Raw genomic sequence first — 13,451 nt, 5'->3', positions numbered from 1 at the left:
TCCTTCAACATCAGGGACAAGGACCTCGGGCACATGTCAAATTGAATCTGCTGTCAAAACTAGACAGACATTCTTCCTTCCTGGCAGTGAAAAGCATGTGGTTATACCTGTCAGAAAAAGAATTTGATTGTAAAACAGACATTACTGCCCTCCGTCAGTGATAAATAAATCTCTTGGCATGCAAGCTGAGAGTTCATACGTCGGACAATCTCTGTGTTGCTGTGTTGTGTCTGTATGCAACTGCCATTGTTCCTGAACGGCACAGAAAGGTACACGAAAGAAGCCACCCTTTATGGATCATCAGTCTCATTATCCAGTCCTTGTGAATTCATTTCCCTCTCATTACTGATGCTAGTGTGCAGAACATGAGTGTCATCTCTGGAGATCATGGGCGTCATCTTTATGGGTTGGGGGTGGGGGGGGGGGGGGGCAGGGGTGGTGGTGTGAGGTGTTAATGAAAGTGTAACCCAACTTGGCTTGATTCCTATTTTAGGGGCATGTTAGGGCCGCTAATCTAAAATCTTCAGTAGTCTGTACAAATCTCGTACGCATCTCATAACCTGCATGTTAGGTCATCGTAGTTACCACATTATTACCAAGGCTGTGGGGAATGAGAGAAAGGGTCTGTGATCGCTGAGTGTAGGTTATGGTAGGGCACAGCAAAGTACTTATACATTATTATATTATATTGTGTAGTACAAAGTACTTATACATTATTATATTATATTGTGCCCTTTTTAAGATCACAGTAATTAGCCCGGCCTCAAAACATTACCGGTTGACTGGGAATTCTCCCAATTCTTCGATTTACTACTACTATTACTGACCTGCAGGTAGTCCTTTTCTGGGGATCCAAACCACATGCAATGTATTGATAGCTCCTCTGTGCATCTGAAATATTATGTCTGCTTTAGATATTAGCTTTGTGCATTGAACGTCAGAGCAACAGTTAACAGTTCATTTTACACAGGCCTTTTCTGTGAGTCACACTTTGAGAATTACATAAGTTAAGGCCAAAGCTTCAACTGTCTTATTCTCATATTTATCTTATAAACATTATTTCATCCTAATGAACAATTTCAGTTATCAAAGAGAATATTTCATTGGAGATGTCATTATCAGCCTTTCTCTAACAAACCCATTAAATATAACATGTTTATACACTGAGTATAAACTATAGTAAAACAGTGGTTTAATACACTGGGTATAAACTAGTAAATCAGTGGTTAAATACACTGAGTATAAACTATAGTAAAACAGTGGTGAAATGTCAAAGCAATGCCTATTTGCTCACTTTACAAAAACATCCAGTTAAAAAAAGCAGTTAGGGGACTTCTGTCCTGTGTGGCAGACAGACAGACAACGGATATACAGATGGACCCAGATGTATCGGAAATAAGAGTAATTAGTGAACTAGACAATGAACTTGTTTGTCTTATGTATTCCATTACATAATAATTTCATAATTTGATATTGCTGTTTATTATTGTTATTCTCCTTAATGTCTTACCAACATTTTATTTTGTTCACTGTTATATCTAACTATTGTATTGTTGTTATTTGTATGTAGCTTTGGACAAAAGTGTCTGCCAAATTCCATAACCATAACAAGTATCCCAGTGTTTGGAATTTGGCTTTGACTTAGCAGAGTTTTGGTTGTTGTCCATTATTGAATTAGAGAGTGTGGACTTGGAAAAGGTTTGTGTTTCATAGGTTTGTCAGCTTTCAACTGAGAAAGGATGCAGATGGACACCACATTGAATATATAGTATAAAAATATATATATATTTTAATAGTTGAAATATGACACGGACTGATTACAAAATGTATATAAAAACAAAGTGTACATTTCATACGTACTGTATGACAAATAAAAAAGAAATCCACCATTTTAAGTGCATCAACAGGTGTAAAAACAATCTTTCTGCTCCACTCTTGGATCTTACAACTTGGTATATAAATGTTGGTGTCGTTAAAAGTACCTAATAGTAGATTATTGTTTTTATACTCATAACGTTACAAGTTAAATCAATGTGTCTTAGAAAATCCTCCATTTGATTAAGTCATACCAATAAAAACTCCCTTATCACTATAACATATCACAGATTGTATTAAGATCCTCTTTAAAGTTCAGTCTGCTCTTGAAGTTAGTCACGTCATTATCACCTAATCGTAAAATGGGCTTTCCATTAACCCATTCAATCTTAACCAGTATGGAGTGCATGCAATCTAGGTACAGTATGTCTCGGTCACAAGTGAACCTGCAGCATTGTGACTCAGCCCTGACACCACATTTCACCCTCACTGTAAAAAAAAAATGCCTGCCTCATTTAGTTCAACTTTTAAACTATTCCCTACATTTGTGAACAACTTCTGATCCTTTGGATTACATGACCTGCCCATGTGTAGGTCATAGCCACTCTGCAGACCATTCGTCTCTGCTGGAAGGGCATTCAACATAGGGTCATTAACTATCCTGTTGTCGAGTCCATCATACCCACATTCAACGAGACACTGAACTCCTGTCAACCTCAGTGCTGTGTGTAATGGATGTATAAAGATGAAGATGAAAGCTACCCCATTTCCCCTCTCGCTTCACTCCATAAAGAAAGCCATACTGTACAGTTATGAAACAATTGTTATTACCGTAAAAAGAAACAGATACTGCAATGTATTATTGTTATTATTATTATTATTATTATTATTATTATTATAATAATAATAATAATAATAATCTTAATGGCCATTATAATAATAATGAACGTTAAACCTAAAAATAATTAAGCTGTTGTGGAGTGTAGTGAGAACTGTTACATGAGTAATATTCATGAAAAAATACTTAAAGGCCATTGTCCCACAAGAAAAAAGCCTAGTCTCAGACAAATCTTTTGATTGGAGAGCTAAAATTATACAAAATGTCCAGAGTAGACTTGCAATGCCTGCTGGAAAAAAAATAGGTCTTGATGTAGCCTTCAGATTTAAATAACCGGCTAATGCAGGTCCTGATGTAGCCTTCAGATTTAGATAACCGGCTGAAGCAAGTCTTCCATAGCATCTGTATTGTCTGTATTATCATTAGTCACGCCCATTGGGTTATCTGTTGGAGCGTCTTCTACCTCTTCCATGGGCACTGTGCATGCGTCAGACATGACTGTCTCATTCTTCACCATTTCGATTTTGAACGCTTCCTGTTTCTCAGACTTCTCCCCCTCTTCCTTTTCCTCCTGTTCCTTCTTCAGCTTCTCGGCTTTCTCGGCCTTCTTCATTTTCCAAAAGTGGTGAAGATTCTTCTCGGGGTACGTCACCTTGGCCAGCGGGAGCTTGAAAATTTTGTTTGTCTCCGTGGTGATCAGCAGAAAGGTCAGGGCGGACAGGCAGAAGGGCCATGTGCAGGCAGGAAGCCCAAACTGCACAGAAGCATAGATAAGGTTTATCAGTGACAATGCAGTGTACACTACAAACATACTGCATGGTGATTTTGATAGGCTGTTTTGCCTGTGTGCAAGGCCTAAATCACTGAGATAGTCCCTGAGACTATCTACGGGAATAGGGCTGGGATAGGAATGTTTAATGCAATGTTCAAAAAGTAGGTGAAATGTAAGTGAACATGTAATTTTAGGTCCTGATAGATACTGTTGTAGAAATTATTTACTGTATGTAATTCACTCACATTTGACATGATGTTTGCGATGGCCGAGCCCAGATATGCACAGAAAAATGCTGAGGAAATGAGAATAGGAAGAGTCAGTCAGGACAGTGGAGTGTACAGTAATTAAAGTCATTTGTCTTTATCTGATAGAATAAATCCCACAAAACTGCCATCAGACGTTGGCTTATGAAGACTGATGTGAAAGGGAACAGGACGTACCACATGTAATAGCCAGGAGATGAACCTGCCAGGTGAGTGCGTAAAACATTCCTCCGATGGCGATGCAAGCCAACACACAGTTGTAGCCCCACAGTCCAAAATAGATGTTCTCGAAGGGTGCGGCAAGAGCCAGACCTTATTTGGGCAGAGCAAAAATTAGGGAACAGTAATGACCAGCTTAATTAGCAATGGCTCTGAATGAATTGTATTGCTTTTTATACTTTAGATTTTATACTGTGAAGGCCCGAGTATACTGTGTCAGGCCTTACCTGACACCATGCCAACAGCAGAACCAATGGTTGCATGCGCACAAGTGATAGGTGAGGAGATGAACAAAGCAATGATGAAAATGCCTCCTGTCCACGGGTTGTCACATCCGTACACCTGTCCTACTCCCACAGGAATGGATTGGAAGAGCTGCACACAAAAACGAGTGGCATGACTAGAGATGACAATTCTCTACCTTAGAATAATAAGGTTCTATCTGACATTTTTGTCAAAATGGAGTTATTTACATATTTTTATTCTTTGAAAGTTTCTTAAGTTCAGATGAGGTGTTTCTTAAAGTTGTGTACATATTTGGACTTTATATCAAAAAGAACTTGTTCCATTTACCATGTAACTCTATGGAATTCTAAAACTTTGAAGCTCAATATCTCAGAACTACTCAAAACGCAGATAGAACCTTATTATTCTAAGGTAGCGAATCACAACAGGAGACAACCCCAGAGGCACGCATACAAACACGTGCAACGAGTGAAAGTGACATTAAACAGTGTGTCTACGGGTTCAGCTTGTCATTACAGCTGATTATAACCTGAAAGACAAAAGACAAAAATGGTCGGGTTTCACAAGGTTTACACAAAACCTCACCTCATTACTCAACTTTCTGATGCAGTCATCAAAGCTATGACCATATAGGCTATGATTAATGGTGGTGAGCAAATGCAAACTGCATGCTCTGCTGCATCTATTCTTGGATTCTTAGAATGCAATAAGCAGGTGATAGCGTCAGATGCTGGGTCAGTTAACCAAAACGGAAGACACGGAAGTTCTTAGTTACACAACAGTATAATCCCCAAGGCTGATGTGCCATTATGTAACTGCTGTGTCTTCATGAATTGTTGGTTGTTATGGTTGGCCAAGACTAAATGCAAACATTTTTTCATATGTAGCTTTTGCCTTGCATTCTCTTGCATAAAATGTGTTTACCATGTATACCTGACCAAGTACTGTTTAAGTTTTGATTATCAGTTAGGATAACGCCATAAACCACACAGTATAAAACAAACCTCCATCTTTTACTGACAAGAATCTGGTGTGTATTCTGAAAATGTGGCTTTTCCTGCTAGATCAAATTCCATCCTGCATGAAACTACCAGCATCCTCTCTACCTTTTTACGTAGCATGCTCTGCACTTGAGGGCATGACTCCAGAGAGCAAAGGGGTAAAGAAAGACATGTGACTGACCCCTCTCTCTCACACACACACACACACACAGACACACACACACACACACAGACACACACACACACACACACACACACACACAAACACCCCTGCACACACCCCTGCTGAGCCTCTTTTAGCTCACCTTTGCCACATCCACCTCCGACCAGGTGATGTTGGGGAGGGAGGAGCGGGGTTGGATGAGCACCTGGGGGAAGTGGTGGTTGTAGTGACCGGTGGCCACCATGTGCAGGCAGACAAGAATGTTGAACGGTAGGGTGAAGACAGGCAGATCCCAGCGACTGTTGATTGAAGCCAGGGCACTCGACACTATGGGGCTGGTGAAGACATACATGTCGAGAAAGGTTTAATAAAGATACACATACGACAGATAGTGGATAGTTTTTTTTTGTACAATAGTGGATTTTCTGTGCCATGGACCTTAAAATCATGGTGCCTTCCGCTTTCCATTCCCTTTACTGGCTTTGAAACGCTACTCTGATAATCATCAGGTGCATCACATGAAGTGTCTTTATAGAGAGGTGAACTAAGAAAACTTCAGGCTTTGCATGACGCTCCTGCCCTTGCATAAGGAAACATCCACAGTTAAACTAGAGCTGGATAGTAGATAGATCTACCATTGTTACGTCTGCATGTGTTTTGTGTTTCTGTCTGCTTGTTCTCTTTGTGTCTTGTGTTCTGTTAATTTCGGACGGTCCGGTGGGCAAACTACTCCTAATTGCCATGAACTGTGATTGGGTTTCCGCCCTTTAAAAGGGGGCCTCCTACGTCACAGGGGGGCGTTCTTGGATTCTGGGTTGGCCGCTACTACGCCACGCTACACCGCTCTGGTTCGCTCCGCTGGTTCGCTCTGGTTTTTGGCCGTCGCTGTCGCTCCTGCCTGTTCCCCGAATGAGAGTCGAGGAAAAGGCTGGGGATTACCTGGCCCTACTTTTGAGGCCTTTCGTTTGGGCAGCCTTATTTTTCGTTCGTCCATATTTTTCTTAGTGTTATAATTTTTTGTAAATAAATGTTTTTGAATTATACTTCCATTTTTGGCCGTCTCCTATCATTTGCTCATGTCCCATAGAACCCCTAGACTGGGACGTGACAACCATATCTAAGTTTGTAATCATGTTTCTGTCCCAAACATTAGTCCTATTCTATACCATTCAAAGGCTAAAAATAATTCGTACATTCACCAGAAGCATTCTTACTCTGTCTATTAGCCAAGACTCATGGAAAAGAAAGACTTACCATGCCATTGACATGAAGATGTTTGGAAGCAGTAGCCACCAGTACCAGTCTCCTGCATTTGAGAAAACCGCCATGAGAAGACCGACCAGGATGCCATTGTATCCATACAGACCAGCTGCGATGGCGCCCCTGCAAGAAACAGCAGCATTCGTGAGGATCGCAGGAAATCATGGATGGGATCGACATTTACTGGACACTAAGGGGGCAGTGGGTGGGATGCTGTTTTGGAATGGTACCTGTTTTGTTGCAGAATGAGGGCAGAGATGGTGGCAAACAGAGTGCCCACGAAGCCGTTGAGTGCCCACCACCTGTTCTGGAGAATCAGCCCGGCGAAAATGATCAGGCCGCTCAAGGGGTTGTTGACGAACATGACCTGGGCAGCACCTCGAAGAACCCAGTCGAGGATCTGGAACAGGATGAACTGCCCTGAAAATTAAAGATTAGAATATTAGAAAAATCCATTTTTCACCTCAGTGAAATCTGTCAATGTGAAATGTGAAATATAAAAAAAAAAGTCAAAAAAGATTCAGTACACTTCTGTGAAATATTTGTCAATGGGGATTTAATTTGACATTACACTTTTCATTAGTAACAACTTCCCATCTAAACCCTGGTGATGACACAGGAAGAGTTTGAGATCCATTCAGAGCAGGACCCATCTAGACCAGCCCTGACTGTTCTGAGTTGTTAAAAGTCCTGTTGCTAAATGCCTCCTGACATAAAGATGTACAACCTTGAGTTCTACAAACATACTTCACAAGCTTAATGTCTTTCTGCTTCTTTCATTCTCAACAGTCATTTTTCTAAAAGCGAGTTCATTTGAGTTCTCTTATTTCTTACAAAATACACTGTGACTTATGGAAATGCAGAAATAAAATCATTGCATGTGTAGTCTAATAGATCCATTCCTTTCCCATTGCTAGTCCTGGTTAGACAAGTGTTTTATGTTATTAAGCAGGAGTTATACACTTGCACAAATAATTGACTGAGTCATTGTTGCAGAACAATGGCAGGGAGGGGGGAGCTGCAATATTGTTCAGTGCTTCTGAAATGTATAATTAGACAATTATGGAAAGCTACTAATTCACAGGCTATTGTTCATTTGCAAAATATTTTAAGACAATACACTACACACTACTGGAAACAGCAATACAATGTATGTTATATGTATGTCTTTCCAATGTGACCATTGTTTTTCAACAGTTTAAACACTGATTAATACACAATAACCTTCCTGTAACATTGACTCCCTTGGGAGAGAAATGTAATAGGTAGGGGGAAAGTGCAGGAATCATAGGAACAGCTGAATTAAACTCAGGACAATGCAATCAGGTCTTATCCGCTTTTAGTGGATGGTGCTTTCTTCAGCTGGGTGGGGGTGTGAGGAATTGTTTGGTGTTATGAGCTTAACCTAAATTCCAGAGTGCCTGAGTGTGTGGTTAATGCTTTAATTAAATGTGATTTTTTTTCATCCGCTTCTAGATCTACAGTGTACATTAGTTAGTACCTCACCTTTCATCCATTCTCCATAAACCCTCATGTCGCCGGCAAAGTAAGACACCCCTTTGAAGATCTTTGCCTTGCTGCTTTGCAGACATGGTGCGCTCTCTGCCGGGTGCTGGTCATTCTTCTCGGAGGAAGGCTGCTTCTTCGGGTCTGTTGTTGTTTCGGTTACAGGGTTGGCCATGAGCGGACTGAGCTCCTGTGGTAAGTTGACAGAGACAACAACAGGATTTGGCTGTGAGTACTTGTGCCGAGCTGTCACCCCAGTCCATAAACAAAGAGACGTTCACCACACAACTAGGTGCTCCAAGAATAGTATACTCATTTTGCAGGAGACAGGTGCCCAAATACATGTTAAATATGTATGTGGGTATTTTTAACTTGATAGTGTGTTTGCTTTCTCTCATTTGCACACACACACACACACACACACACACACACACACACACACACACACACACACACACACACACACACACAAACAACTATGTCCTGTAGTAATCCTGCCACAAATCTTGACAGTAGTTCCTCTACTTACTGAATGAAAGAAGCTTTTACCTTTGAATCAAAGACTGCTGAGGAATATTCACTTGATGAGATTCTGAAAAAATCTGTGATATTCTTTGGAATATCCTATGACAGAAAAGCCACAATAAAATAGATCATATTTTTTTCACATGACAAGAAAAAGATAAAACAACAATGACAACAAAAAAACAATTGATGTGCATGACTGTAAAATGACACTGATGGACTTCAGACTCACACAACATAGATTCAAGAAAAATTGACAAACCTCTGAAAGATATTTTCCTGGCATAAATGACACTAGCTGAAGATGCAGAAAACTTTTGAAAGTCAGAAACTCAGAAGTTTCTAGGCTCGACCAGACTCTTCTGTCACTTTTATACCCAAGATCACATTGCCCCTCCTCTTAACACTGCTACTGTGTGATCCACAGTGATAAGAGTACATTCCGCATACTAAGTGTCAGGTTCCCAAGGCGGGTCGTTCTTCTCCCTCACTGCATTTCATTGGGAAAATATGCTGTCAAAGATCACAGTACCCTGGAACCAAAGCTTAAAGATTGATATGGCTTCATTTGTGGGTATTTATTGAGGAATAAGTGGTGTGTGTGTGTGTGTGTGTGTGTGCGTGCATGTGCGTGTGCACATTCTCAGTCAACTAAAAGTTATTGCTTGGGTAACAGTTGCAATTACACACACAAGGTTAAGGCTAGATGTCATTGTTTGCCCGTTGGCAAATGCCTTCAAGAGAACAACATAAATCTGTCACATGCTCTCTCTCACTTTTTGAAACTAGTACAGAAAACATGAAAGAAAAATCAAAGTCTTGTGTAATACTTATCTACAAAACCATGAATTTATGCTTTTAAGAGAAACATTAACAAACCACACTGAATCAGCTTCACACACGGTGGTTTGAGGCTGTGCAAATCTCATAACAATGCTTCAACATTTTTCAGGCTCTTTGCGAATGCTTTGTTTAACAATGTTTTGTTGGGGGCAGCCGTGGCCTACTGGTTAGGGGTTCGGGCTTGTAACCGAAGGGTTGCTGGTTCGATCCCCGGCCCAGTAGGAAGAATGCGGGCAGGGGAAGTGGTTGAGCACTGCTCTCCCATGCCCACAGCCCTGGCTGAAGTGCCCTTGGGGCACCTAACCCCTCCGGGTAAGTGTGTGCTTCACCTCTCTGTGTGTTCACTTTGTGCTCTGTGTGTTCACTAATTCACGGATGGGATAAATGCAGACCAAATTCCTTGTATACGGAAGTATACTTGCCCTATAAACCTGATTTACATTTTTACATTTACAAAGTTCACACATTTGTCAGATGTCTCAGCAATAGCTCAATTTGGCAGAAAAATCCAAAGCAAACGATGTTAGTCACATGTCATTGTTAATGATAAGATTTCGCATCAGAGTGGTATCACTGACCTCAATCTTTGTCTAATTCAGGTGTCCTGAATTCAGTTCTGCATCTCGGGGAAATGGGTTACTCTGTATAGTCATTTGTTTCCCTATTTTATAATTGTAACTTATTTTTTCCCTTGTTTTTTTCTCATCATTCATGTTCTAATTAATGATAATTTGATGAACCTTTTAATACAGTGTTTTTTCCCTAAAATTGTTGGCGAACTCTGGTCTCCTTTCCCAAAAAAATAGCTGGAATGATTTATATGGTTTCAGTCACGTTACAATGGCACCTTGCTGATTGTGATAAACTGTGTGAGACTAAAAGGAGGGAGGGTTTAGTATAGCAATCCCTGCATGCCGAGCACCGTCAATTTACATTTTGATCTTGTCTTGTCAAGATAGTGAAACACTATAGATAATGAAACATGTATGTATTTAAAAAAAGATACGTTGTTGTCCTGTGATTGTCTTACCCTTTGTAATATTTACTGTTAGGCACTTAAGACAGTGAGATTGAAAGCTGTGTATGGAAATAATTATTTAAAGCACAAAATACACAGATATAGAAATATGTTGTCATTGACAGAGGAATATACTGTAGCACAAAGTGCCATGTTTATTCCTGTTTATATGGGTGATTAGACGTGAGCCGTGTGGGAACATGTGGCATGTCACTTGCCGTGAAAGTGAAAAGCTAATGCTGGTGGCGCCTTCATTATTGTCTGCTGGCCTTGAAGATTGCACACAAAAACAGATTGAGCGGGTGATCAGACAGGACATAGTTTTTGCAGTGAGGTGCGCCTTTTTTATTATGTGATTGTAGTGGGTTGAAAAAGCACACCTGTGCCTTTAAAGGAGAGGGAGTAAAGTAATTTAGAGACAAGTGACCGTCGCAGGAAGTGCATCATAACAAAGGGACGCCAGACCCTCTTGTAACCAGCTTGTAACAGCTGTACTCGGTGATACTGTAGACTCGTAAAATTAGTTAGAAAATAAGGCAGAAAAACGACAAGTTTCGTGCTACTTCCTTATGTTGGAATGTGCAAAAATGTACAAACAGTCAAAAGGATGCCTTCTTGCATGTGATTTCTGCAACAGTGATACTGAAACGTGTTGATAGCCTATACTTGTTGATTTTTTTGCTTTAGTGTAAAGCATGTCGCACAGTAGCCTAATTGATGTGATATAATGATGACTTGTTAAATGCATGCCTATAATGGTTAATTAAACATCATAGTAATTATAGTGGATGGAATCCACTATCTTGAAATCTCCTGGCTTCTTCTTATTATAACCTTTTCTTTTTACCTTTTCAAGAATTAATGCGACTCTAACCGCTTAACGTACAGACATGTTGAAATAACCGTTCTGAAGGTCTGGAGTGGGGCAAGAGAGTTATTATTTCAGATTTTTTTTAAAGTTTATACTTTTTGAAAAATAGGGGATTAAAAATGTTAAAAAGCTAATTTTTCCCCCATAGACTTCAATGGCTGTAATGTCATAATGGCCTAAAGGCAGCTGCGCTTGTTAAGCTCCCAGAGTAGTTCCCGGGCTAATCAGAACACTGGCACAGGTGTTTGTGTGATTGTATGGACTCAAAGATGAAGTGAGTTGATGTTGGAGGTCAAAGGTCAAGTCCATGAGTACTCTGAGCGCGATATCTCAAGAATGCCTTGACATACATGCCTGAAATTTGGTATGAGTGTTTATTTGGACTCAAAGATGAAGAGAATTGATGTTGGAGGTCAAAGGTCAAATGTCAAGGTCAAAAACACCTTGAGTGTTATATCTCAAGAACGCCTTGACACACAAGGTTTTTTGGTACTAGGGTTTGTATGAACTCAAAGATTAAGTGATTCAATGTTTTTTTTATCAGGAATCTCCCCACCAACATTAAGCCAGCAGCTTTCCATCCACTATTGTAATTCCTCTGGCATTACATTTCTAGTTTATTTTGTCAGTCATCATGTTCATGTTAATGAATAGGAAGGACATTTAAACCTGAAAGAATTGTGAATAAGCATTATAGTCTAGTTTATTTCTCCTGCCTTTGTCCTATGCAAGCATCCCTTGTTTATTCTTGAATGATTAGAATTCAGTAGGGACTGTCTAGGGACCTTTTGGCTTATCCTCAGGTGTGACTCTCCATTGTATAGACTAGAGCAAGGATGGGGGGGAGCAGAGCTCCTATTGCCACCATTTAGTCATGAGCAAGTTGGGGTGTTAAAACAATATGTGGCCAGGCCTTTGAAACTTAATTAAAGAATAATAAAGCTGACCAGGCCTGAAGACACAACAACAAGAGACCACATCCCCACACACCACACATTTACATTGCATATTCATACTAGTAGGTCACTTCTTCTCTCTGTGTATAACTTAAATATGGTAGACTTGTTTCTGTATAGTCAGAGTATACTGGTGAAACCCATGATAGGGTGATACAAAACATGCATCTCTCCCTTGAGGGGAACTGGCCCCTCATTGAAAAGAATAAAAGCCTGGATCCTGATATTCCATCGTCCTGACTGAGTCTTAAGAGAAATATGGTAGTAAAAATATGCTATCAAACCATAGCCATAAACCAAGTAAATTCCGCGCAATATCTGCCGTGAGTCACAAGCTCCTCCCAGCTGACTCTGGCAGATAACGTGGACAGACAGTCGCAATTGATTATTTAATAAATAAATGTGAGTTACGAATAATAATAAAAAGCTTCTACCTAATGTGACTATTTTTTAATATAAATTGTAAAAGAAAATGTGTTTTTTCCCCACTGTATTCTCCATAAAGAGTAAAGTAAATGATTTACTTATTTCCGGAATTGACGACACTTCCTGGACTCGTCTGAGGCTGGTCTGAAGTCTCTAAATGACTTAACCCCTACTGGTTTAAAGGTTGTATCAGCGATAGCCGGGGTACGTCACTTCTGTTGATGTTCAAACAAAACAGAGAGCTAGCTCGCTACTCCCTCCCCCTCCCTCCCGTGCAATGAAAACTCTCCTAAACCCGCATCTCGTCGGTTATTGGTTGAAACACTTTATTTTGCTTTTGAGTGGGTTGCCAACCCTTGTTGACAGCAATTGTTTTTGTGTACAGATCTCGGAGCCTAGGCTGCAGGGTTCTCGAGACACACACAATTCAAAAATCTCACAAGCCAAATCAAAAAATAAATAGCCACCGACATCCAATCATAAAATAGTGTTCGTTGTATCCGGGTAAAATTCCAAAATAGGACATCCAACCACATTATGCTTGTGTGCTTATGTGGGGTTACACATTTAAGATTTCAAAACTGCACCAAAATTATTTTTATTCAGAAATTCAACTGTCTGTCATTTGGTAAACCAGCCTACTTATGGCACTTTAACAGTGTGTGTAAATCAGGCCTTTCTACGAACACTTGTAACACTAGGCCTACTTTATGGCTAAAATATTTG

General features: G+C 40.1%; 1 protein-coding gene across 1 annotated transcript; it reads right to left on the bottom strand.

The window, feature by feature from the left end:
* Nucleotides 1-1,757: 1,757 nt before the first annotated feature.
* On the bottom strand, nt 1,758-8,968 carry slc14a2 (solute carrier family 14 member 2). Its single transcript, XM_042101953.1, has 10 exons — nt 8,874-8,968; nt 8,636-8,710; nt 8,087-8,276; nt 6,811-7,000; nt 6,575-6,703; nt 5,463-5,655; nt 4,138-4,285; nt 3,869-4,003; nt 3,671-3,720; nt 1,758-3,407 (listed from the first exon to the last, which is right to left on the bottom strand). Exons 1-10 carry the CDS (start codon nt 8,895-8,897, stop codon nt 3,021-3,023), a joined length of 1,521 nt encoding a protein of 506 aa, XP_041957887.1. The 5' UTR covers nt 8,898-8,968; the 3' UTR covers nt 1,758-3,020.
* Nucleotides 8,969-13,451: the final 4,483 nt, after the last annotated feature.

The sequence above is a fragment of the Alosa sapidissima genome, chromosome 8, assembly GCF_018492685.1.
Source record: "Alosa sapidissima isolate fAloSap1 chromosome 8, fAloSap1.pri, whole genome shotgun sequence".
Lineage (NCBI taxonomy): Eukaryota > Metazoa > Chordata > Actinopteri > Clupeiformes > Clupeidae > Alosa > Alosa sapidissima.
This window is presented reverse-complemented; position numbering and strand designations above follow the sequence as displayed.